The following is a 26,094-nucleotide window of genomic DNA, read 5'->3' on the forward strand; positions in this document are numbered from 1 at the left end:
ACTTCAGCAGATTGCCTTCATTATGCTTATGTGCTTAAATGCACTGAGTTGAGTAACTCAATCGTGCTATTGGCTAATGACTTAACAAAAAAATTGAACAGGTGTTCCTAATAAAGTCTGGTTTTTCCAGAATAATTTTCAATCTCTAATTGGACTAGACACAATTAAATTGAATGTAGTAATTCCCAGCAGTAGCATCAGCATATCAGACATAAACACCTAAGTCGTACAGAACAGCTGATCTATTAAAAGAATGAGGAAAGTGTAAGAAGTAGTTATGTCAGAAACACACAATAACCAGTTACAGACAAGTGTGGGAGTCAGATAACAACATTCAGCAGCAGAGGTCTCATACAGCAGGTGAGGTGTGCCCTCTTGTGAAAAACATCAACACTGCAGCCCACATTTTCCACATTGATGGTTGAATCCACCTCCCTGCTCGCTGCAAAAGAGTGGGACTCAGTCAGCGCTTGGCCCTGACAGATAACTGGTTCCCACAGTCACAAAAGAGTTTGTTTTGGAATTAATGATAATTCACGTGAAAACAAAAGTTTTCAGAACATAAACTTTTATTCATTTCATATAAAAATGACACAAAAACTTACAAATTATCAGGTGCTTCAGGTATCTTCACAGGGACATGAGCCAACCTGCATCACAGACACTGGGGATCACACCGATACTTATCTCACTTTTACATCATCACCTCAGTAGGTTCACATCTACTGCGCATGAAGGCAAACCTTTACAGCAATCCACCAGCAGAGGACAGAGTACGCCCGGACTAAACTCCTGCACCTTTAACATTCCTTTTTCTCTACCTTCATCTCTAGCTCCTCCTTACACTCCTCCTCCTTTTCCCCTTTTCTTTACTTATTTTTTTTCTGTTTTTTTTTCTGACCTTCATGTCCCAAAGCCCTCCTTCGCTGATTGGTTCCAGACGTGCCACTGAGCTCTTCTTGCCGACTCAACATTCCACAGCTGGAGACTGCGCACACACTAAAACACACACTTCTACTTACTCCCTATCCTTCTCCCTTCCCCCTCAATCTTAGTCCGACTCACAGAGCAAAAAGGGCTGTGATTTTTTCTTCTTTTTTTTTTTCCATAACAGCTTCAGTGAAACACCAAAAGCCTCAGACTGAAATGGCTCCAAAGCATTCCTCTAAACAGGAAGACAGAAATGCACTCAAAAGGCAAGGAAAATATTTGATGAGGCAAATGTGAAATCTTAAAACGACGTGAAAAAAACCCAGACTGAATTTGGTTTTTAGACATTTTTTTTGGCTCTCATATTTGCAACTGTGTCATTCACATGAGCGATGTTTTCTGTTGCAGGAGAATTCGAAGTTTAAGTGGCCAGCATCCCATAAAAGGGGGGTATGCTTCCAAACGTCTTTTAAGGGTTTTATGTAAGTCAAACCGGCATCATTAAAAAGACAAAAAGAGAAGAGACAGACAGATATAACATAGAATGGGAAAAGTGAATAAAGGGTCATTAAAATGATTAATCAGGAAAATATCAAATTACAACTGCTTTGCATACAAAGAAACTACTGCCCTTAAAAATGCTGAATCAGCTCCAGATGGCAGCATGAGAAGCCAAAACAAACAAGTTGGGAGCAGTTACTGAGCCTTAAGGAGAATGACTAAAAGCAAGTGGCAACAAGTAAGACCGAATCAGATCAAGACAATGGAAGAAAGTGCGGAAATGTAGATCATAAAGTCATGGAAGCTCAAAGTCTGATCATTTGATGACAACCTTCAGACCTGCTATACCAACAAAAAGACAATGCAGTCTATTTAAAGACCAGCTTTCAATACAAACTTCTACTTATGTGCACAATTATAGTGTATGCCCTCAGACGGTTTGAGGTCACTGGTCCCTTTCACCTTCCACACATTCACATTTAGACTTCTTCCTCCTCCTCTGCTCGCCTGACAGCTGGTGCCGACGTGTCACATCAGGAAAGAGGAGGGAGGCAGGCTCACAAAACCACACATGCATTATGAGTTACACTTCTCTGCAGCTGCACAGATACTGAAAAGTCAGTGGGAAAGACACATGTACACAAGAACCAACAAAAAACAAGTTCAAGTTCAGGTTAATACTGACGTGGCAAAAAAATGAAAGAAAAAAAACAAAAAGCAAATCAGAAAAATGACTTTGATCCCGAACAAGACTGCAGATATTCAGATGACAGAAAAATGTTGTTGAAACTGATCCGTAGCTGTGAAATTTTCTTTTGTCAATCAAAATAGGAAGAAAATATACAATGTGAAAAAAAACCTGACTTTGGCACCAGGGAAGGCAGCAAAGAGTTTTTGCATAAAACTGGTTTTATGGTGAATATTTCCAGCTGGGACAAATTATTCCCATCTGATCCATTATGGCCTTCTTGAATTCTTTTTAGGAAAGAGCTGTGCAGATGGAGGTATCTGATTTGTGAAGGGAAAAATCACTTAAACTGTTAGATTTTGGCAAAACGGGATTTTGAAGACAGGGTTTCAATTTAAAAAATAAACATCTGCTGCGCTCCACACAGCCTTTCAGCACTTTAAAAATATTTTATTGTTTTGTTTTTTTCCTCGTTTTTTTGGTTTCAAAAGTGGCAGCAAAAACAGATACATGCCACAATGTGTATTCAGCACTTTGAAATCAGCCTCTACTGTGTCAGGTCGGGTTCAGTCCCGGTTTGGTCCGTCAGTCCAGGGCGGGTCGGGCTACTCTGGCTGCTCATTCAACTCCATGTCAGACACCAAGATATTCTTCTCGGCCTGTTCTGCACTGTTGGAGTTGGTGCGGCTGTAGCGGGCCCCTTCATAAGAGCCCCGTGATCCAACAGTTCGGTGTCGGTAGAAGTAGATCACGCCAACAATCAGCACCACAAGCACCAGGCCCGCTACCATAACAACAATCAGCGTGGGCAGGCGGTGACTATCTACTGGGTAGAGATTGAGAAGGAGAGATGGAAATCTGGATAAGTGCACACAATTCTGGCTTCAAATGAGCTGAATAACTTAGCAGTTGTGAACAAAACTTACCGTCTGAAGTTAAGATTTCAGCACCTGCGGATGGAATATTGAACAGTCAGTAGTGTGCTAAGAATCTGCATCATAATTTAGGCATTTCCCTTAGCAAATTACTAAGAAACATAATAATGACTGGCAAATGCTGCTTAACATGACAGTTCAATTAACTTCTTTGTGCTTACTGCGAGGCCGTTTGCAGATGACTCCGTGTGTGCGATTTCTACAGGAGCCCGGCTTCCACTGACCAGTGTTGCTCTGAATCCAGAAGCAGGAGTTGATGGAGAGCACAGAAGAAACGACATCATGTCCGTCCCAGTTGGTATACAGCATCTCTGTGCCTTCAGACCACACTAGACCTCTACCTGTGGTAGGAGCATGAGCATAAACATATTCAGAGGGCAGTTTTCAAGGACTTTGTCTTTAGTTTTGCATGAAAGAAAAACACACTCTGCTTAAAAATTCGATCTTCTCACTATCTCACCAAATATGTTTTATAGCACTTCATATAAATTATCAAATTACTCTAACTAATAATAAGAGAGTAAATGAACTTTTCTGGAATAAGGAGACTTACTTGCATTTAATAATTATACTAAATAAACTGAATCACAAAAGATAAACTGCAAGCATTTCCCTTCCATAAGTAGTTTCAAGTCTGTCAGCATGGATTTTAAATCTGCTGCTATAGAGCGACATAGAAGAGACAGGCTGAGGCAATAATGTTGGACCTTTCACGCTGACACCCAGCCAAGCTCCATGTGCCTGTTCTGCATAACTCTGGATGTGCTCCCATACAAATCCATTCTCTGTCTCATCCATGATAGAGAGAAGTTCTGCTCCGACTAGAAGAGACAAAAAAGAAAGAAACAGAGATGGAACCAAACAGAATTGATTACTAGGGAGACAGAACAGTTCTGCCCCAGGCTGAATGACAACGTTGCTAAATTTAGTATTATTGATGTATTTTGTCAATCATGTTTGCCGTGGACAAGGACAGGGCTTTTGTATTTAATTGGTTTTCAATTTAGTGTTATAAGCTGTACAAGCTGTACAATAAAGCTAGTGGAGACGTGTGGTTTCTGAGATGCTTCCATACTTTTTTTGCAGGATCTATGTGCATCATCCTGCAGTCTAAGCAGCTGCAAATTGAAGGCGTAACAGTGGTTTCTGAAAGGGACCCAAGCCCACTCTCCCAGAGACTGGGGGCACATGCCAGGGTAGATCCACTGATGAATCACAGGCTCATCTGGCAAAAACAAAACATTTGAATGTAAGTCAAAATGTTGTCAGAGAATATTCAGTCCTACTAAATTGTTATTAGCATTCTTTTTAATGCAGTCCTATATTTGGTTGTTGATACACACATACCACTCATTTGACAGATAGCAGCATCCAATCTCGAATCACAGGGAGTCACAGTCCATTGCCCTGTGGTGGTCATGTGACCACATCCAGCCATCAGACTAGGCTCTCCATCATTCCAGTTTGAATATATGACATCTTCATTATTCAGCCAGGTAAAGCTCCTTCCCTGAACCAGAAAATAAAAAATTATTTCACTGCAGTTTCTCTCACACTGATAAAAAGCTTTTCAACTGATATTTGTATTTTTAATTATAATCGGCTTACTCCATAGTTGTAAAGCCCAATCCAGGCTGGCTGGCGCAAGCTGTTTATAAGCAGTGTGAGGTAACCTTGCTGGAACGGATCCTTCACCCTGGCAAGAGTCCCATTCAAAGATTCACAGAGGTGCAGAGCACCAGTCCAATCCAGGCGTTTTTTCACTACTCGATACGTCACTCCCCCCAGCTCCACAGGCTTAGACAGGGAGGCAGGAATGAGGGCCGGAGCCGGAGGGAGACCATGGTCTGAAGTCAGATATGATAGTTAACTAACATATGTGATTCTTATTATAGCACTTCTTAATTACACTGTCATAGTAATAAGTGATTATCAGACCTTGTTGTCTTTGACAGATGAAGCCATGACTTTCCATCTCACATGCTCGAGAAGCCCACATGCCTGTTTTCTTCTGCCAGTTTTCATGATACATCACCACACAGTTTCCCTGAAGGGTGACAGTGAAATATTTAGAAGAGGAACAGACTGATGACAAAGCCATGACATAAAAAGTAATGTGAGTACCGGCGTCTTGTTCTGGTGTGGTCCGCTGTTGTCGAGAGGCTCGCCAGGTGCCCAATTTGTGTAGCTGAGCAGGCCAGCTTTGGCCCATTTGAAATTTGCTTTAGAGTCTGAAGTCAGACCCACCCAAAGTTCAGCGCTGGCGTTCTTCAGCAAAGTGGTTACAAAAGCTGTGAGGAAGAGAATAAGTTGCACGACAGTCTGATGACACACCTCCTCCACCCCCAGGTTTTGACTGTATGCCATTTGTATTCTCCTTTAATTACCTTGCTGCAAATGACTGGATATCACTGCCAGGACACCTCCCTGACTCTCACAGTTGAGCTTGGCTGCGGACCATGTGACTCGGTTTGACTGATCTAATACTCTGAAACACTACACAAGCAGACAATATCGCTGTTTTACTGTAGTCAAGTTGCATAAGGATGCCTGAAATACAGCATGTGCTCTGTTGCTATTGTAGTTCTTGTACTTTACTGGCTGCATGCAAAATTTATTTGAGTCATCCTTCGTACAAATGACCATAATGCGTTATGCTGTTACACTTTTAGCTCTACCTTATGCTGAAAGGAAGACCATCCATCAGGACACCCTGATGGTGGATGAGGGGATGGTGGAGTTGGAGGAGCGGTCCCTGTGACATTCACTCTCTTACAGATGTAAGGCAGGTCAGAGTGGCACTTTTGATCAGCCCAGTCCTCTGTTTGGGTTTGAGAAAAACACGCTAATGGAAATACTCTGGATTTAAATGAGCTTCTCACTATATCTCTTTCCAGCTGCTCTTACCTTTGTTGGCTGACATGCAGATGCATTTCCGATCTCTGCTGATTGGGAGCGGCCTGCCAAGGGCCCAGGCCACATAATTTAACACCGAGTGATCAGACCATCGGAAGCGGCCGTCATTTTCATAGGTGTGAAGTCCCAGCCACCAGAGGTCACCTTCCACCTTTGACATCTGAAGGTGGGACACAAACTGTGAAAAAGTGTGTCTAGGCATAAGAGGTCTGTTTATAGAAAAAGAGTACTACAGATTTATACCACAGTATCACTGTAAATGTATAATTCTATAAATAACTGTAGTTATATATAGTGTAATGGTTATATTCTGTAATGATGAAGCTGGACTTTACTTGCTTGCCAAAACAATGGCAATTAATTTCATTTTTTGGACTAAATTAGTTCCTGTAAATGATGATGAGCACCGTGCCTTGCGTAAAGTGTTGGCCAGGAATGTCTGCTCCTCTGCTGAGTGAACCGAAGCCAATGAGGAATCAAACCAGGAGCAAATCCTCTTGGCTTGGTCCCAGGTGCTACGGTGGTCAAAAAACTTATACTCAGCCTCCCGGAAGCCAATCCATTCAGGTGAACCGGTGCCTGAATGGAGCCAGGAAATTAAAAAACATCAACAAACGTTGACATGTAGAAGGAAGGTTTTAAAATAAAAACAAAGGTGATAAAAAGAAAGCTATGAAAATAAGACAGACCTTCAGTGATTTCTGGTACCTTCTCAACACTACCTAAAAATACAAGAAAAAAAGTTGTGACGACCAACAAGTATATGTTTTGACAATATGTATTGATCCAACACACGATTTATGCTTAAAGTCCACGGCTGTTTTACCTCTAGGGATCTTGCAGATCCAGTCTAACTCAGAGTCACAGTGCATGGCCAGCCAAGTCATACTACCCAAGTCTGCCGCAGCACACTGCCGTATGTTGTAGTAGTACCGACCAAAGTTCTGGTATGTTAACTGAGACACAAGCAAGGATTAAACAGATTGCATTTGAAGTATTTTTCATCACTCAACATGTAGGCTGCTTGTTATCATGACTCACAGCTAGTCCATCACTCCACTTCCAGCTTCCATTGTCCATGGGGTTCCTGCGATTCAGTCCAATCCAGAACCAGTGCTGCTCATGTTCCTCTGACTCCCTGTGGGGACACATCATCGCCATCAGCCTCACCACCACTATCCATACCATCATCAATGTGGCATATCATCTAAACAACAATCCACACACACCCAAAAGCCTCATGTAGGATCTGCAAAACAAACTGCTCCTCCTCAGGGCCACTGATACTCAGCAGGTTGGCTCCGTGTTTCCTGCAGAAATTATGAGCCCGCATCCAAGTTAACTTCTGCTCCAGCTGGGAGAAATGAAACACCTGAACAGAGATGATGAAGATGTCATTCAGTTTAATTAATTCTCTTCTTCAAATCTTGTTGATTGCTGAAAGAATTATTTCTGTTACAAGTGGCAGATTAAAATTTCCATAAGTAAAAATTCATTTATTTCTACTGAAACGCAAAAAAAAAAAAGAAAAGAAAAGAAAAGAAAACCTGGTGCCAGCATGGCAACACAAAAATTGTGCAACCCAATTTGGAACCAATGGGAGGGTCTGCTGCAAAAAATTCACCAGTCATTGGCAGATGCCACCCATAGATGCCATCTGGCACCAAGATATAACTAACTCCATACCTGCACAAGTATGAGCACCACACCACTTTATTATACAATAAGTATAATTCTTTTCTTTTCTAATAAAACTTTAATTTTGACTTCTGGGATGAACCTTGTAACAGTAGCGTAGGTTGCTGTTGCTCTTCCAGCCGCTGGGACAGGACCCGCTGAGGCTCGGGGTGGGCTGAGGGACGGGGAGCTCGGGGCTCACAGACGTGTTCTGGTTCTGACGGCAGATGAATTTGGCCTTTGATGATGCACACTCCCTCACATCCCACAGACCTGCTTCTGTGTCCGTCGCCATAGAAACACAGCCGCTACTAATGTTGGCTGAAATAGATACAGGGGCGATACGTAGGTGAGTGGAGAGGAAAAGAGGCTGCACTGTGGAGATGTGTGGAAATGATCTAAAGGGGAAAATGTGATTATGCATTACTCATTGGGCAATTATGGCTGTGGAATCTTGTATTTAACCTTTCTCAGTACAGAGAACACACATTAAAATAACTTGTTGCTCTATTACTCACCTCCCTTATGGTTCATCCATAAGGATGACATATTTGCTGATGGGAAGTGTTAGAATGCTGCACATAGAAATTTCAAGCTCTCTTTTAATCAGGAAGAAATGTCAGGCAGAACTATGGTGCAGGCATATACTGTGCAAAGGAAAAGTGCAGAGAATGCTTCAAAGAGCACAAGCATCTGTTTTAAACTGAGTAAAGTTCAGACAGTTTACATCTTTACATCCATTAGTGACAAGTGGGCATCTGTTTGATTTAGAAATTGTTTCCATTGTAGATCTAAACTCCACAATGGTCAATATTTTACTGATAGAATTTCCTTCTCTGCTGCTCTGATGGTTGTTAAAAGTTTCCCAAGAAGTAGTCCAATTTTAAAACATTAAATTAAAAGTAGCACAAAAGCACCCTTCAGGCTAATTGCAACTGCTGCTGATTATTTTCCAAGACACGCAGATTGTCTGTTAATCAAGACTGCCTAAGAAGTAAATGCCTCTAAATGTTGTTCTAAATCTGTATTTTGGAAAAAGAATAAAACACCTGGGACCAATCTGTTTTCTTCTTTGCACGTTAAATCACAAATTGGCTCTGAAACAGAATTCATTTTGATTAAGAGACTTCACTAACCTACTTTTATTTTGGGGCTATTGTAAATGACCTGCTATTATGTAAGCATAATGCAGCCAGCAACAAAAAAGAAAACAAGAAACTTTTGCATGTTCCTCTTTTCATTTTGTTTTCTCTTTTCTGTTAATTGTAGTCAATCAAACAGGTAATTCTCCATACAAAAACTCCAGGGTGGAATGATTGTACCTTAATTACCTTAAAAAACAAGAATTGGACACAAATAAAAATAAAACCAAACTGTACAACCAATTCTTGTTTTTTCAATCACCTGGAAAAAGAATTGTAAAAAAACACAAAAACAAAAACATAAAAAGGCCCAAATTGTCATAACATTCATGACTGTGAGGAGTGTATGTAAATTTTCTGAACACAGCTGTATTTTATTCTTATTATTATAACAAAACAAGACCCCCCCCCCCCAAAAATAAAAAAAATTTTTTTTTTAAATAATATAGCAAATATATGAAGAAAATAAAGCCGAGTTAATTAATCAGTTAAATCCTTAAACTAATTGGCTAAGGTAAGTAGTTTAGTGATAATACAGCTCTATCCCAACTATCAAAGGCAAGCACATCCTGGACAGTCTGTAGCAATGCTATCACAGAGAGACAGACAACCTTTCATGCTAACGGTCACGCGTACTGTCACTGTAGAATAACCAATTAACCTTGCATGCATGTCTTTGGACTGTTGGAGGAAGCTGGAGCACTTGGAGATAACCCAAGCAAGTACAAGAAAATCCATGGAAACTCCCCGCAGAAAGAGCCCCAGCTAGCAGGTGGATTCCATTATATTATATTTACTTGTATATTATCAGATAGACCAAAGAAAAACTCAGCACTTATTTACTGGCAAAAACTTGTTCGCTGGATGTATGGTGCTAAAGGATTTTTTTTGAAGATTGTTTAAAATTGTCAGTGGTTTACAGTATATCAATAATAACTGATTTAAAGTTGCTCTGCAATTGTTGTAACCACAGTACAGTTACCAGCAGTACAACATCAGGTCATACTGTACATGCCATTCTGTTAATTTAAATCTGAAGTGTGACCCACCTGGCTGGTCTCGATTCCAGTGGGTGTAGGACACTTCATCATTGGTAATCCACTGGAAAGCACCATGATTTCCCTTGTTACGAAGACCAATCCAAAAGGAATCTCCAGAGCGCCCGAACACCAGGCTGCTGGCGAAGGCTTGCTCAAACCTTTAAAAGCGACGAGGTGTTTTAGGGAGCTAGGACTGACTTTTAATCGGTGCAGGGTAAAATCGCTTCCCTGTCAGTGCAGTATTTACCTGTTAGTGATAGTAATAAGTGTGGCTCCTTGGTCCTCGCAGAACTTTCTGGCTCCATCAAAGGTGAGCATTTCTTCTCCCACCCAGTAACAAGCAGGACTGTGCCACTTCCAGCCCTAAGAAGAAAGGAGAGGAATTTAACAGGATGTGGAGACTTATAAAACCAAAAAAACCAAAGCCTTACAAAATAAATATACCAGTCAAAGAAAGCAAGCATCTACAAAGGTTGGGCAACTCTTCAAATGTTCTAGTTTAAAGTGTGAACGTCAAAGTGCATCAAAGCACACACGGAGACAATCATACTTATTTTTGGAAAATGTTTTCTCTCAGAATCATGACCACTGAGTTATGCAGTTTAAATTCATTGTGTTTCACCAGAAAGAGTTAGACGAACTATGTAAAATCATGTAAGACCCACCACGCTGTACTTTTTTGTAGGAAAAATACAGCATATAGTATGTTTCAATGCAAAGCATTTGAATGATATTTTTCACAAAACACAAATTAGTGCATGTAAAACAGAAAGCTGATAATTTTCCATTTGCAGAATGAAAAATGGACTCAGTCCCTCCTGCCACCTCATGTACTGTAACTGTGGACGTGTACAGACACAGAGTGCAGCCAACATGTAGAAGGGGTGAGATTTTGCATGAGAACGATAGAGAGAGACAGGTTATATACAGCACTGTGTGAATAAACCCAACCCTAGGCCTTTTGCACAACCACATTTGCCATCTAGGCAGAAACCCCAAAGATTTCAGCTGCATGAGAAGCATTATTTCCTGAAACTCACAACTCCCCAAAACCCTTTGCTAACCACCCTTTGCTTGTGTTACATTCAAAACATTAAACAACCCATGCTGACTGATGTTAAATTTCCAGAACGCTACATAAATGATTTATTTCTGCTAGTCTGCAGTGTTTTTATATGTAAATTATATAGAAGCATAAACAATCACCCATATGCCATCCATCATTTGACAACAAATGGTATGCTGATGTTCTGTAGATGGAAGTACACTATTCCCAGTACACTTACTCACACAAAACATGGACACAAACAATGGATCACATTGGGATAAGTCCCTTTGATGCTCTAACAAAGCACATATATAGCTAAGAAAAAACCCCAACAACAACTATAACTTGCCTTCCGTTCATTTCATCAACAAGTTCCTTAATGTGTCTCTTTTATACTGAGAAGCTAGCATGAAGTTGCTTTTCTGAGCATTTTTCTTTCTAGAAAAAAGCACTATGGTAGCAGTGAAAGTAAGTTAAAACAATAATGATGTGGGCTTGACAGCTGAAAAACAAGCCGAAGCTTTTTTAAAGCAGCTGAGGGAAGCTTTGGAGAGGGGTAATATTTTTAGCTAATGTATGGCTTGCAGGTGAATCTGTTAGTTTGAGTATATTAGTATGAGGAACAGAGGCTCTCTAAAGGTGAAAGACACAGATGACTGAAATAGTAAGCACTATTGTTGAGGCAGTTAGCTAACTATGAATGTACTGAGTTGAAACAATCCAGATCAAATGTGAGCTCAGACACACTTGGCCATCAGAGGTCGGTTCTCAAGTCCATCTCACAGGCCTGAGGGAGCTATGTGACATGAAAAAGTGTCTGGGATCACATTGTAAAGACACCTTTTCATTTTGCTGTTTGCTGTAATTCCATACAGGAAGGACATGTGGGGAAGTGGGGAAACACCAAGTTCAGTTTTCAATTATTTTAGGACCTCCTTTCAACACAGCCTGGTTGAAGGACCATAAGCAGTTCCAGTTGTATTGCCCATCCTGCCTGTGGCATCAAATCTGATGTATTTCCTCCATGATTATTTACACATGAAGCAAGTGTCTGTGTGGGTTCTCAGTCAAACAGGTCATTGTAGTCTTAGGAGGTGGAAAGGAAGGTGACTTCTTTAAGTTATTAAAGTCATCGTCTTGAAGCAAGTGAATTATCCAGATAATTAAAATAGTACAACTAGAAGCCAAAAAAGCAGAAAAACAACAGCTATCACAGAAAGTTACTGCTTCAGTGAGTAGGTGAAACGACAGCACAGCAGTATCCATTACATTTTTTGAAAAATGAACCCAGCACTAGATGGGGTAAATGGCTTCAGGATCAAGCAGCGCAATATTGCTGAAGCAGTCAGTGGGCTTTCTGTCATTGTTGTTTCACATGTTGCGTGAAGTGAGCTCATCTGCTCGAGACAAACCGCACGGCTGCAAGACCCTGCAGCACAGGCCATGCCAAATGACCCCTGTCACATTACCACCCATGATGCCTCGGTCCCCAGGGACAGGGAGGCAAGGATTGATTACACCAAACAAATGGTCCGTCCATATGCAGAGCTTTGCTGAATGTAACAGCTGAGAAGCAACACGACCCTCAACTTGAGATCATTTACATCATAAATCAGTACTTGGGAAAAATATATAGCTGAAAACACTGCTGAAGGGCATAAAGATGCACAGATATGAGCTGTAATTTCTTTTCTCGCTACAGTGATCCGCTGTGTGAAACATTAATCAGAAGGCCCGTAAATGTAGTACTTGGACAGTGAATGTTTCCAGCGATGGTCAGGTATGAGTGGTGTAAAGTCTTGTGTGGAGAGAATTATGAGCTGTGTAATCAGGGACAGATGCACAGATGCCACATCTTTTTTTTGTATGTGCTGTACACACATGTTGGAACAAAGAAACACAATTATTTTAATTTATTTAGAGCTTTTTTTTTGTCCGAGAGAATAGTTTATGTGCGCAGGGCTCAGTCTCTGTGGTGCACCTTGTTACTTTCCAAGTTAAATTATGATTTATATTCCAGTTACAGTCTGGGGGCAGTGGAGTGGAGTTGAAGAGTGAGAGATTGAGCGGAGCACATGGAAAAGAGGCCAAAGGTGAAGGAATGGGTGAAATATTCAGAATAATAATTATCCTGTCAACAGCGAGAATTCTATGCTGAATAGCTCTGAATACATTATTTATGGTAAAAGAGAGGGAAATATAGAAAGAAAAAAGTCTGTGTCTATAGTAGGAATGAAACAATTACCAGTACTCTAAAGCATAAACAGTAAATGTCAAGGAGAAAATTAAGTATAGAGAGAAGAAAGGAGTTATACCTTTTTACACTGTTGGTGCTGTGGCTTCCCATCACTCTTTGTTCCTGGTTTCTTGCAGATGGAGGGCAGGGTCAGATTACAAGGGCTGTCATCCCAGCGGCCCTCCTGCACATCATTGGCAAGACACAAACAGAAAGAGAGAAAACAGCTGGTAAATATATACAAACGGAGTCTGGCTGATAGTCAGGGTCTGTTACTGTGGCATTCTTATGGCCCCCTGGTTAATGTGAGGGTGCAGAAGGGATCACTCACAGGTCCCCACATGGAGACGCAATCTTCCTGGGTGTTGCGGAAGTTATTGGGTTCAAAGGGATGCCAGTAGGTGAAGATAACAGGAGTGTGATCAGTCCATTGGAAGTCCATTTGCATGTCAGTGTCATGGAGCCCTATCCACAATTGCTCAGTGTCTAAAACAAAAAACAGACTGTTGGGTTAAAAAGATGATTATGGACAAAAGAAATAGGCTTAAGTTCCAACTGTGACATTTTCCATTAGGTCTGGTAATTCGTTGGAGCCGTTTCATGACTAAAAATATGATTCCACACTTTGTGTGCTGTTTTCAAGCTCAGGAAAGAATGTGAGAAGGAAGGAGAGAACTGTCTGGTTTCCTCTTTATTTAATCATGAAGATTGGAGGCATATAGAGGGTTGCTGCAAACTTTTTAAAATCAAGTTAAGGACAATTTTAGAACTTTTCAAGCAATGAAATCTAACAGTACTGGTTTCAGCAGTGTATGCTGTATCACCACTGCCACATTTGTTAACGTTCAAAACTGTGATGTAGATTTATGATGTGCAGAATGTCTTAAAAGAGGATTACTGTTCTGCAACAACATGACTGTTTCATAAAGGCTTCAACTGCTTTCTTTTTAATAGCTCAGCACATGGCAGTAAAACAAAAAACACTAACTTGATCTTCTTTTCGCTGCTCCCATTAGGGGTCACCACAGGGATCTGCCTCCAACTCACACTATTCCTAGTACTCTGTTCTGTTACACCAACCCTCTGGATGTCCTCCTTCACTGCACTCATGAACCTTCTCTGCTGTCTTCGTGTTTTCCTCCTGTGTGCAGCATTATTCAGCATCCTCTGCTCAACATATCGACTCTGCACATGTCCAAACCATCTCAGCCTTGCCTCTCTAAATTTGTCTAAAACTGATAAATTTTGCTGATTAAATTATTATATCCAATGATATTAATATATAACTGCATTATAAGCAGAATTTTAAAGTTTTTCATCATATAAGACATTTTAAAGATTCACTGGATTCACAGCAGGGAAATTGTAAAACAGTATTTGTGTTCTATCTATTTACTTTATTTTTAACATGGTATATTAGAGTAAATAATCAAGCTTTTAAAATGAAATTCTCTTTTAAAATTCACACCATAATCACTGCTAAAATACCAGCATGTTCTCTCCCCTGTGTTTAAAACAAAACATAAAATCTCAGACAGTTCTGTTAAATTTTGAGGATTTTTTTGTGAATCTACTGGGCTTTAACATCAGTTATGTAAACTCTCATTATTGGGCAAAAATCCTGTGTCTACATTATGCCTGAAAACAAAGGTTTTATTCCCTCAACTTGGTTATTTGTAGGAAGTCTGCTGCAGAGGCACTAGGAATCTGCATTACATAGATGTCCAGTTAAAGCTGAAACCTACTTGAGAAACATTTGATGAACACAAGTGTGGTAACATCAAGAAAAACATTAACTTTGATTCATTTCTGACTTTGAGAGGGAATAGTACAGTACTATAAAAAAAAACAACAACAAAAAAAACCCACTAAGAAACACACCTTTCTTCAGGTCACGTATGATGAACTCCAGCTCAGGTAGAGTGTGGATGCTAACCAGGTTGGCCTCCATTTTCTGGCACGTTTTCTGAGCTGTATTCCAGTCAGTTTTCTCTGAAGTAAGCTTATAGCAACCAGCCTGGAAGGCCTGCCAGCCCACATCACACTCATATTTCTCATCATCTGCCCACGAATCTGTGTAACCAGAGAGATAAAACCCATCAAAGTTGGACTTTTTCAGTGTGGTATTACTGTTTGCATTAAGAAACATAAAAAAACTAACCAGTGGTGAAGGGGTCAAGGGTGGCGTTGGGTCTTTTCTTGCAGACATACGGAAGAGCAACTGAACAATCGCGGTTTTGCCAACGACCTGATGACTCAGTTCTTATTACAGCACAGTTCTTCTCTTCAGCGTGATTTGGCTGTTCTGAAGATGAGTAAGAGAGACAAACTCTTCAGAAAATCACTGATTTCCAGGGTGTCAATCCCAAAATACTCTCAGGCTCAAATACTGTGGTTGCACCAGAGAGCTGCCAAGCAGGTGTTTGAACTGAGAACTGAACTAAAAACAAGCATGCATTTTTTCTCAGCCATCTGCAGGAAATAAACATTCAAAAAAAGAAAGATCACAGACACTTCAAGCTTTAAAAAGACAGAAAAGCTTGAATTGTTTTTACAGGCCAACCTTGCTCCCAGTTGAGATACTTGAGTGGTGAGGAGTCGGCCCACTGCCAGCCTCCACTGATGTCCAGGTCATTGAGGCCAATCCACAAAGCAGCACTGTAACCAGTGAGTAAACCTAAAACAGCAACAACATCTTCTTAAAATAAGTAAAAAGATAAATAAAAATGGTTTTGCTATGTGAAAGTAAAAAGTTACTCAACTCTGTCAGATTAGCTGTGACTTCAACAATCACCAATGCACCAGGCAGATTACACAATAGTTATGTAACAACAGCCTAAGTGTAGCCTAATATTGGCAGGACAGTCACATCACCCCCAAAATTCAATATTCCTGTTGGCAGAGTGAATCTGCAAACCAAATATTGTGTTTGCCAATATGTTACACAGCCTGAGGTACTGAGTCCAGTGGGATCACACCAGGCACATCTGCATATTGCTTTTATTTTTATGGTCACTACACAAAGCAAAGCCTGTTTTTGTCCATCCATCCATCCATCCATCAACTTATCCAGTAAAAGGTCTCAGTTGGGTTGGAACCAATCCTAGCTGTCCCTGGGCGAAAAATGGGGTACACCCTGGACAAGTGGCCAATCTATCACAGGGCTAACATCGAAAGATAAACAACCATTCACATTCACAGCTACAGTATGACACATTTAAGGTCACTGGTTACCCTGATGTGCACTTCTTTGAGCTGTGGGAGGATGCTGGCAGAGAGAATACACGCACAAATGAGGAGAACATCCAAATTTGCACATTTGTGAGTTTTTGTTGTAAATATATAAATAAAATTTGTGACCATTTTGAATGAATGTGACAATATACTGTTAATAATATCTGTCCACAGTCAGAAATATAAATACCTGCCAACGTAGTAGACTTTTTGCTAAAATATTATGTCACCAGAACTGTAAGGTTTTTATAGTCACTGATTGTGGAGTTGAGAAGGTGAAAACGCATCTAACAGAAGTGCAAGGATCACCCAGAATCTCCCAGAAAACCCAAATTCTAATAGATTTTACTTTTCCACTGTGATCAATTGTTATGTTGTGAATAACAGCATAAAAATGTAATGGCATAGAACTGTAAAGATAGGGTTTCACTTTATATAACTTGCGTTAAAGAACCAAGAATAAAGCATATTTCAAACAGCAGTGAACCTCTGCACATTACCATTAATGTAGGTCTGCTCATGCAGCTTGGTGATGCTTAGCAGGTCTGCCCCCTGCTGCTGGCAACTGATCCGAGCCTCACTCCATGATAGGGTTGCCTGGAAGTTAAACTGGTAACAGCTGTCTGTGACCGGGTCAGTATCCCAGAAAGTTTCACAGCCATTACCTGACAGGGCAAAGAAATTAACAAAAAAATTAGAGGAGAGTGAAAGAATCACTTTAATGTTGAGGACTGAGAAATATAAATGTAAGACTACAGTATCTTGTAACATCAACATATAAGACTATAACTTACTCTTGACAGGACAGAATCCCCAAAGCTCGTCTTTGCCATAGTCATAGGTGGTGGCACACCAAAGATGGCCATCTTCACGGCCAGTGCTGGTACAAGTGTGGAACCACTGGCCATCATAAAGGAAGGGCAGGTAGCAGGGGCGACCATTAGAGTTCCCCTGAATTGTATAGATCTCTGCAGAGTAAACACAAGAGAGACTTTAAAATCCTGCACGGAGCAGCAGAGAAAGTCTGTGTTTGTTTTCTTCTGGAGCTATGCTTGTGAACTTTTCTGAACTCAAATACTTTATATGTTTTCTCAGCAGCTTTTATAATCAAACTCAGGGTAAAAAACAGAGGATGAGCTTACAGTCAAGACAGTAAAGTCAAATAGTGGTCAGCGGAAGGAAGAGTAAACAGGCGGGGTTTCCAGAAAGCCAAGTGTCTTTTATCATGAACATCAAGCAAAAAGAGTTCAGAAATTCCTATGATATTAGAAACGATTAGCCCCAACTAATTATATTCCAAAGCAAAATCTTAAATTATACATTAACAAGAAATTATGTCTGATTTCTACTTTTTTTCTTCATCCTAAACTCGCCATTTTAGTCTCCACATTCCACAAGTATAGTACAGTGTGAAAAACAGGGTGAAAGCAAGGGAGTGTGAGAGGGAGAGGCTGGATCTGCAGTGCTACCAAAACAAGTCAAGCCAATGGAAAGTGAGGCAGACATGTTAAATGAGAGAGGAAAGATTTCTGAAGCTCCCTCCCTGACTTTCTTCTCTGCCTTTAGCATTGACCGGCTCTTTGGCTGCAGAGGAGCCGATGCTCGGCTGACTAATATCAGAGGCATTCCTCTCCATGCGCAAGCAGACTTCACAAAGGAAGTTGTAAAGATTGCCGCTTGAAAGTTAAAAATGTCAGTCCTCTCAGTTTGCATGCCACAAAAAAAGAAAAGGGGAGAAAAATATAAAAGGGCGACTTTTCTTTTTTGTGTTAACTGCAGCTGAGCACAGCATGTTAACTACAGATTTATATGGCTGACCGACTCTAGCTCTAAAATTTTGTCAAAGAACAACTGTGACATTTGATAATGGTAAGAATGGGACTTAAAGTGGAAATAGGGCTTGGGTACCAACCACAATGGTCAGATTTAATCTAGATAGAAAACTAACTATACGAAATACAAATATACTTTAGTTCAAGAACAACTTGTGTGTGTTTACCGGAGTTTACACACACAACACACAATGTTTTTCCTTGGATTTCCGGCTGGCAGCCAGTCCTCTAGCATTCCCTAAAAGCAACATGTTTTAAAATCCATTTGATCGGATACAGCTGTGGCATCCACAGCAGTAAGTCTATCTCCCACACAGACGCAGAAAACACGCAGAGAATGATGACCTCACTCAGTGTGATCATACACTGACCTCATATGATGTTATGTAGTCATACAGGTGAGTCTATAATTACAAACATTCAATCCAATCTACATTTTTAAAGGATAATATCTCTGATTTCATATTGTATTTTTGTGAAGCTTACATGATTTTGAAATATATATTCATCTCTATGCGAGAGCAAGAAGAAGCGAACTTGTGATTTTAAGGGTTTCTCAAAGTGCTGCCTGTTGCAGTTGCAGCCCTTTGTAACGTTTTATGGGATTTTGCAAAGGCCGTAGGAAAGAATGTGGCTTTGCAACATTTAATTCATCCACAGCTTATGTCATGCTATGACGCAGCCGTGCAGAAGGGTGCCAACTGTGCATTCCTCTTCAATTTATACTCTTCATTTCCAGCAATCAAAGTAGACTAATACTAACACAGAAAATGGCAAATACCAACATAATACAGCATTCTTGGCACAGACACATCATAAACACACTCTTTAGTGTGAGTATGTTTTTCTCAGTGTGTTTCTTAATCATGCTGGATTCCTAAAACATCACTCAGTCTTCAACATTTTTGAACCCCCAAACTAAATCTTCATCTAAGCTGCCTTTGAACAATCGTATTAGATAATAAACCATTTTATTGTTATTGTGCAAAAGGAATAAATTATTTGAATATTAACAGCTTACTGCAGTTTGGAGTAAATATATGGCATGCATTGGCTTATAACATGAATATTAGAGCTACTTTAAAAACACTCTGAAATGAACATATCAGATATAAGAAGACTTACAATTAAGAATTTTTGATTTTCACCAAGGGTTTCATTATTTTCATAGCATTTTAACAACATTTCTGGAGACTGCCGAAACTCAGGAGAAGTTGTGTAATGCAGGAGGATAAATACCCTAAAAATCAAAATAACAACAAAAAATACTCAAAGAAACTGTCTTTTGGAGGAGCTCCTCAGCACAGAATCCAATACAAAATACAGTAGAATAACCTGAGGAGAACAGTTCCCACCAGGCATTCTTAAGTTGAGCTGAAGGATGAATGATTTAGAATTCCTCCTGATTATTTCACAGAACTGAGCTACTGGAATCATTTGCTTTAGGTCATTTAGGCAAAAGAGGCTCAACCAACTAGAAATTAATTAGTATAGGTGTGTTAAATTAATTAACTATTTGTGGCTTTTATAAAAATCAGAAAACATTATATGACTAATTAATGCAAAAGAACGGGCTCGTGTGTGTTTTCAATTGTTTTTTAATCTTTCATTAATTCTATTTTAATTTTTGCTTATCGGAATGCTAGTTTTAAAAACAAAGTTATTTCAGAGTGACAGATGTATTTGCACAAACACAGATAAAGACTATCTACCAATTAGATAAATACTGCAAATTTGAACTGTTTTGATAACAATTACACCTACCCTGATTTGTTTTGGAGCACAGATCTTGCAGCCCACCGTGTAGAGTCCATTTGGAACGGCCTACTGTCAGATTCCAGGGTAGATCTGATAGAAAATAGCTGTTGAAGTTGTCCAGCACTTGGCCACAGTTCCAGCTCCAACGTACTTTGGGGGGTTCGCGATCACAGGTGTATACTCCTAAAGGAAATTTATCCAACTTCAAGCTGCCATTATTAGCGATCACACCCAGGCACAAGGAGGAGCCCAAATTGAACAGCCGCCTCCGAGTCACCCATTTCCAGCGCTGGCTGGGTTCCTCACAAGCGGCTGACAGGTCAAGGGAGCGATCCTGCACCCCCAGGCACTTGCCCTCGCCCTCAAGGTAGAAAGCAAAATCATCAGACTTGGCAGGCGCTGTGCAAAGAGAGAGATAGAAACAACATTAGCACTTAATCTAGCTTTTGATAAAAACAATATCTTGTTAGCAACTGCTGGAGCAGCAGAGGTCAGAGGCAGGATCAATATCTTCAATAATGGATTCACTGCAGTGTAGAACTAGTGGAAGTTGTGGACTCTGATGTCCCAGTGTGACACACTGCAGTGGAATTAATTTGCTAATAATCCTAAAGTGACCCTAAAATCCTTCATAAAAGTTATATTAGAGTCCTAGGCAGGGGGGAATTGCAAAAATGACCTGCAATAAACTGTTAAAAAATGGCTGTGAATGTCTTTAATTCAAGGCTAGTGATAGAGGTTGAATCATTTCTCCATCCTTCAGGTTTCAAGAATTTACGCCATTCCCACGCTTTAACATGGAGTTCTCATATTGTTCACTAAAGGTGGGGGTATCTATTTTGCAAAGGGAACAGGAGTTTGGGGTTAGATCAATATAAAGGGTTTCTTTATCATTAGATAACTTTAAAGTGACTTGGCTCAAGTGAATGATAAGAAGTTTTGATTACTTTAACCAAATTCATTTTCCTCAGGTGTGAAAAGGGTAGCTGTTTTTGCTCTGCAGATTTCTCAGCTCTGCAGTCTGATGTCTATATTGGTATTATAGCCCTTTTATAATGATTCTCTGAGAAGCTGCGGATGCCTGCAGACTGGTGTTGCTGCACAGAGCCTTACAGCATTCATATATTACCATTACCCCAAGTAAAATAAAACATTACCATAAAACTAAAGCCATTTAAAAAAGAACACATCCTGTGTGGTTGGATGCAAGGTTCAATGACAAAGATTTTCTGTAACAAAACCCAGCACCCTGTTTCAGAAAATGTTTGTGGTTTATTTTAAGTCTGACTTTTCTTTTCTTTTCTTTTCTTTTCTTTTCTTTTCTTTTCTTTTCTTTTCTTTTCTTTTTTAGAACAAACCAAGAAATCAGGACAGTCAAGGCACTGCTGTGAGTCGTGGTGAAGGCAAAAAACAGACAAAAACAGGCAAGTCAGAAGCATAAAACTGACCTAAAATTAAAAGTATTTCAGAACAAATATTTCCAAAATAAACAGAAATATGTTCTCTGTGGTTTTGGGTTTAGCGATTGAGGGACGAAAGCGAGACCCTCAGCATTCCTACTCAGCAGGCTCCTGAAAGAGACCAGGAAGAAGGGTAAGAAATGGAAAAATCCCTGGGCACTGTGGTAATGGCAACATGAAATGTCAAAGAAAGGTGTCGGGCCACCATGTCCTACCAGTAATAATGAATCCATTCATCTATTGATTCTCAGAGTTTACTGAACTCAAATCAATTACAGGGACTATCTGAAAAACAATCCTTTAATGGGACAACTCAGAATAGTTCAAGTCAAAAGTCATCACTATTTCACTGTCAAGGGGTCAAGGGTTCAGATTTTTCTTTCTATATAGATACCTTAGACAAACCATTGCTCAGCTAAAACACTACAAACCTCCCGTTCTGATTTTATGGATGGAGAAACAATGAAGACTCATAATGAGTGCCATAAAAAACACATCCCTATAATCTGAAGGAGTCAACACGCCCTTCTACAGGCTCTCAGCCTCTGTGGCTGTGTTTCTCAGAAGCAATATACGCTCTGATTGCAAAAAAAATGGCCAAAGCTCAGTGGCAGAGCAGTTCAGTTTGAAGTACAATGTAATCAGATATGAGGCCAACCTGCTCTTAAGTTATAGCAACCACTCATACAGCAACAGCAAGACAATAGGCTTATTTGCTATGAGCTCACTTTTCTAATCATGAGAAGAATTAGATCAGAGGGAGTAATTTGCCTGAATGGGGCACAAAAGCCACTTGCTTTTACTTCTTTTCAGGGTAAAAGCAAGTGGGAGCTTATACTTCATCATCCAAGTAAAAAAAAAACATTCTGAATGCTTCTGAGGCAAAACTATCTTTCCATGTGTCTGTATTTCTACTCACTCTATTATTGCACTGCCTGGCAAACGTAAATATACTTCTAACTTTTCTGTGACCAGTGTCTTCTGTCTCTTCAGTATTTCCTTCAGCCACAAACCAAAGCATTTAATTTTATAATAAGCAGCTTCTAACTTATTTAGTCTTCTGATTCTGATTCTGTTTTTTTTTTTTTTTAAACTGTGCTGCTTTGCCTAGAAGTTAGAAATTTCTGGAGTAAAACCAGTAAAATGCAGGGATTTTTGCTTAAAAATGACTCACTAAGAATTCTTTCCAGCTCATATAAAATGTTCTATCATTGACTTGTTCTCAGCTCTAAACGGTAAATCATTCCTGCTTTGCAATTACAGAGTGATGTGTGCCTCAAAGAGGTTATGCTCCAGTCTTTTTCAGGATTTAGTTACATGTCTCACTGTAAATAAAAAGTTGTGTGAACACTTGACTAGCTCAAGTTACACAGTGCTGACTTGTTAACAGGCTGAGGGATAAACTGAAGTAAATCACTTTGATTCTGAGCCTTTAACAATAGGAGTTATATAATAATAATAATAATAATAATAATAATAATAATAATAATAATAATGAAGCGCTTTAAGCAGAAGAGTGCCCATGGGAAGAGTTACACACAGTACCGTGCCAGTCAACATCTGGATTACACTGCACTGAATGAATTTCAGTGTGTGAATATATGCTTAACATTAATACAGTGACAGGATGAGACTCTCCTCTCATAAGCTTTTGAACCATTAGACAACCTGAAGCTGAAGTTCCAGACATCAAGAAGCAGACTCGCAGTTTTAATTCCAGCCTGGAGGCGACACGACTGAATGTTTGATGTGAGAAAAACTCCCGGGCAATCAGAGAGAGTGCAGAATTCCAGATTAACTTTAAGCCATTGAGCCCTGTGAAAGCTAAGCCACAACAACTCTCCTGCTGTGATCTCATCCTTTTCTTTGCTCTGTCACCCCCTTTTTCAAAGCCGAAAATGGTTTCCTACCGAAGACACAGGCTGAAACACATGGCCAAGAACAACTAGCAACAAATGCCAGGAAAGCCAGATATTCCCAGAACCTCAGATTCTTGAATGCAGTCATCTGTTGGAACAGACTGGAGAATAATACTTAGAGATACGGGCAACAAGTCAGTAGCAAGTCTTGGCTCAAAATATTGTTCAACAAATTTCTCAACATTACACTATTTTGAATGTGAATGATTGTTTCTGCCTGACAATTAAAACCAGGTGGATTGTTCATTTCCCTGTCATTTGTATTTTTAAAGTTATCTCTAAGATCTAAATCACTGTATGAGTCAAAGTCTTTTCCCCAAATAACCTTATTTTGACAGATGTACGAGATAAAACAAAAAAGCAGATCTTTAACTGGTCAGTGTGATAAAACAGCAACCAACAAACAGACAGGAAATTCCAGCTGGCTGCTTTTGCTTCATTGGCGTTTTATGGTGGTCTGGCATCTGAAGCAACCCTGACTGTGGATGGGCTTTTACCTCATCTGAGGAGAAGGGGTTTGGAGAACAGAGTCTATTTGCATTTTGCAGCCACACTCTGAAACAGAGCGAACTGGAACCTCTGGGAAAGTGCAGATCAAATTTAGAAACCAGAGTGAGAATAAGTGCACACCATTGAAACTTTCCATCACTCCCACACTTGTAATGGTGATAACAGTTTATCACAGTGTAGGTTTAGCTGTTAAATCAAGTGAGAAACAAGCCGGCTCTATTTCTGCTGTTAACTGTGATACTTTTTAAAAACATTTTTAAAATAAATTTAATGGAAGCTTGGTGTGAGAGCTTAGCGCTGGAGGATGCTACATAAAAAGAAGAAAAACACACAAAAAAAACCCCAAACATATCTTAATCCCTTTTAAACCCATCATTTGTTTGAGCATCTACTAAAAATCAAACAACATCCAATGAAAGATTTAAAACAATTACAAAATGCTGGCCTATTTTAGACCAAAGATATTTTGGGGGTAAATCCGGTGGCTATGAATTGCAAAATCACCCACAAAGCAGAACATCAGGAGGCAGCATGTCATCTTTTAAAATCAGTAAACTATCATAATCTTTTCACATCTCATCCATTTGGTCTAAAAAACCTTGACAATGGCAGAGAGGTGCAAGTCAGTTCAAAACTAACAAAAAAATATATTTATATGGCATAATCCAGTTCATGAACTAACCATGACCTTCAATATACTGACTCATGTTCTGAAGTTATTTTGTGTTCCTCAACACAAAATATACTGCATATTGAACTATATTGATCACAAATTCAAAGGGAAAAGAAAAACACAAACGCACACACAAAAGGCTTTTTCAGGCCTATTTCACATTTTGTCATGGATTGGTGTGCAGACTGACATCCTCAAACTTCAAAGTGTTAAACAGCATAAGAAGCAATTTAATCACATGGAAAATATTAAACGAAGATTGGTCAGAATGCATTGCCTAACTTATTGAATTTCTTTGTGGTAGCTGCTTGTACACAGTATTTAATCATTCATACAAAATGAAGCAGAATAGTCACTGACAGGTTAAGCCTAGTAAGTCTGACAAACTTTTAGATGACAAGCATGAAATTGAGAGAAATTAAGCAAATCTGATTTAAAGTCAGGCGTTTAAAAGCAAACAATGATGTTATCTACCTCTTTTCTAATCTTTAGAAAATATATGGGTTTTTAGGTGATGTGAAGACCTAACAGTTATGTAGGGCCGGACTGAATGTGTTAATTGCAGCCTGTAACAGGATGCAAAGGTCACATCTGCCCGCAGGGTGCCAAATGAAGCGTCTCTCCACGTCAATTTTACAAAGCAGTCTAAAGATTCCCATCCGTTACCAAAATAGATCAAACAGGCCTCTCAAAAAGGTGCCTTTTCTGATTAACTTTACGCATAAATAAGAATCACTATACAGACACTAAGCCTGTAGCCTCTTTCCTCCTCCCCCAGTTTTTCTCCACATCTGGTTCCACTCACTGCTTGGCCTTTTTGGTTCGTGGCATACCAAAGCACTAAAGCCACAATGCGAAGCTTTTAATGTATTTTCCGCGTGGAAGTCTTTACCAAAACAAATGCATGCACAATATGGTTACTGCCTTCCTGCTTTTTCTCGACTTTACATGAATGAAATCAAGCAAGAGCTGTTTTATGCTCACCCGTTACGCTCTTCTTCAGTTCCAGACTAAAGATGAATAAATATAAAGTGCATTTGTAAAGTATAAGTTGCCGATTTGTCCATGTTGCCCCCGATTCCTTGTTTCGGTAACTGCGCTTGCTTTGCATGCTCGAAGCCGCACACGCCAGCACAAGCTGCAAAAACACCCAAATGTGGAGAAAAAAGTAACGTCGGAGCAACCCACGGCCCGACTGTTTGACTCCGAGGACGGAGGATGCAGAGCTGGTGGTGGCGAGTCTGACCGCTAGAGCTCCGTCTGCCTTTCAGTCAGAGGAGAGTGAAATGAATGGAGCAGAGTCAACACTGAGTGTGTGACGGTGTTGATATGGTTCCCAAAATGAGGTCCGAGCGTGTCATACAGGACGTCGAGTTGTACTTCTATAATGTAATGTCTTAATGTTTGGTTAATCATCCAGGTAAGTAAATCCCAAAAGGTTGATGCTGTTCATCTGGACGTAGCGTTTCCAATGGGAGAAACGTTTCGTCACTTACCCAAGTTACTTCTTCATTCTCAGCTGACTGCAGGTTTCCCCACCCTGATAAACAATACATTGCATAATAACGGAAATCAGTCTTTGTAATCTAAAAACA

At 39.9% G+C, this 26,094-nt stretch overlaps 1 protein-coding gene across 2 annotated transcripts; it reads right to left on the bottom strand.

Moving 5' to 3' along the window:
- Nucleotides 1-551: 551 nt before the first annotated feature.
- Nucleotides 552-26,094, bottom strand: mrc2 (mannose receptor, C-type 2). Of its 2 annotated transcripts, none has more exons than XM_084925362.1 (29): nt 25,484-26,094; nt 19,944-20,336; nt 17,142-17,315; nt 16,848-17,012; nt 15,677-15,790; nt 15,275-15,418; nt 14,995-15,186; nt 13,445-13,599; nt 13,193-13,297; nt 10,077-10,192; nt 9,839-9,987; nt 7,751-7,968; nt 7,200-7,342; nt 7,012-7,108; nt 6,797-6,926; nt 6,660-6,692; nt 6,383-6,549; nt 5,962-6,130; nt 5,733-5,875; nt 5,442-5,550; nt 5,179-5,345; nt 4,993-5,101; nt 4,663-4,901; nt 4,402-4,564; nt 4,130-4,279; nt 3,762-3,875; nt 3,216-3,395; nt 3,046-3,069; nt 552-2,945 (listed from the first exon to the last, which is right to left on the bottom strand). In XM_084925362.1, exons 1-29 carry the CDS (start codon nt 25,608-25,610, stop codon nt 2,725-2,727), a joined length of 4,410 nt encoding a protein of 1,469 aa, XP_084781488.1. In that variant the 5' UTR covers nt 25,611-26,094; the 3' UTR covers nt 552-2,724. The 2 variants fall into 2 exon arrangements, with proteins under 2 accessions (XP_084781488.1, XP_084781489.1); XM_084925363.1 differs by having other exon boundaries at nt 552-2,942; nt 25,484-26,091.

The sequence above is a fragment of the Perissodus microlepis genome, chromosome 4 (assembly GCF_051167445.1).
Source record: "Perissodus microlepis isolate ML-2025 ecotype Zambia chromosome 4, ASM5116744v1, whole genome shotgun sequence".
In the NCBI taxonomy this organism is placed as follows: Eukaryota; Metazoa; Chordata; class Actinopteri; order Cichliformes; family Cichlidae; genus Perissodus; species Perissodus microlepis.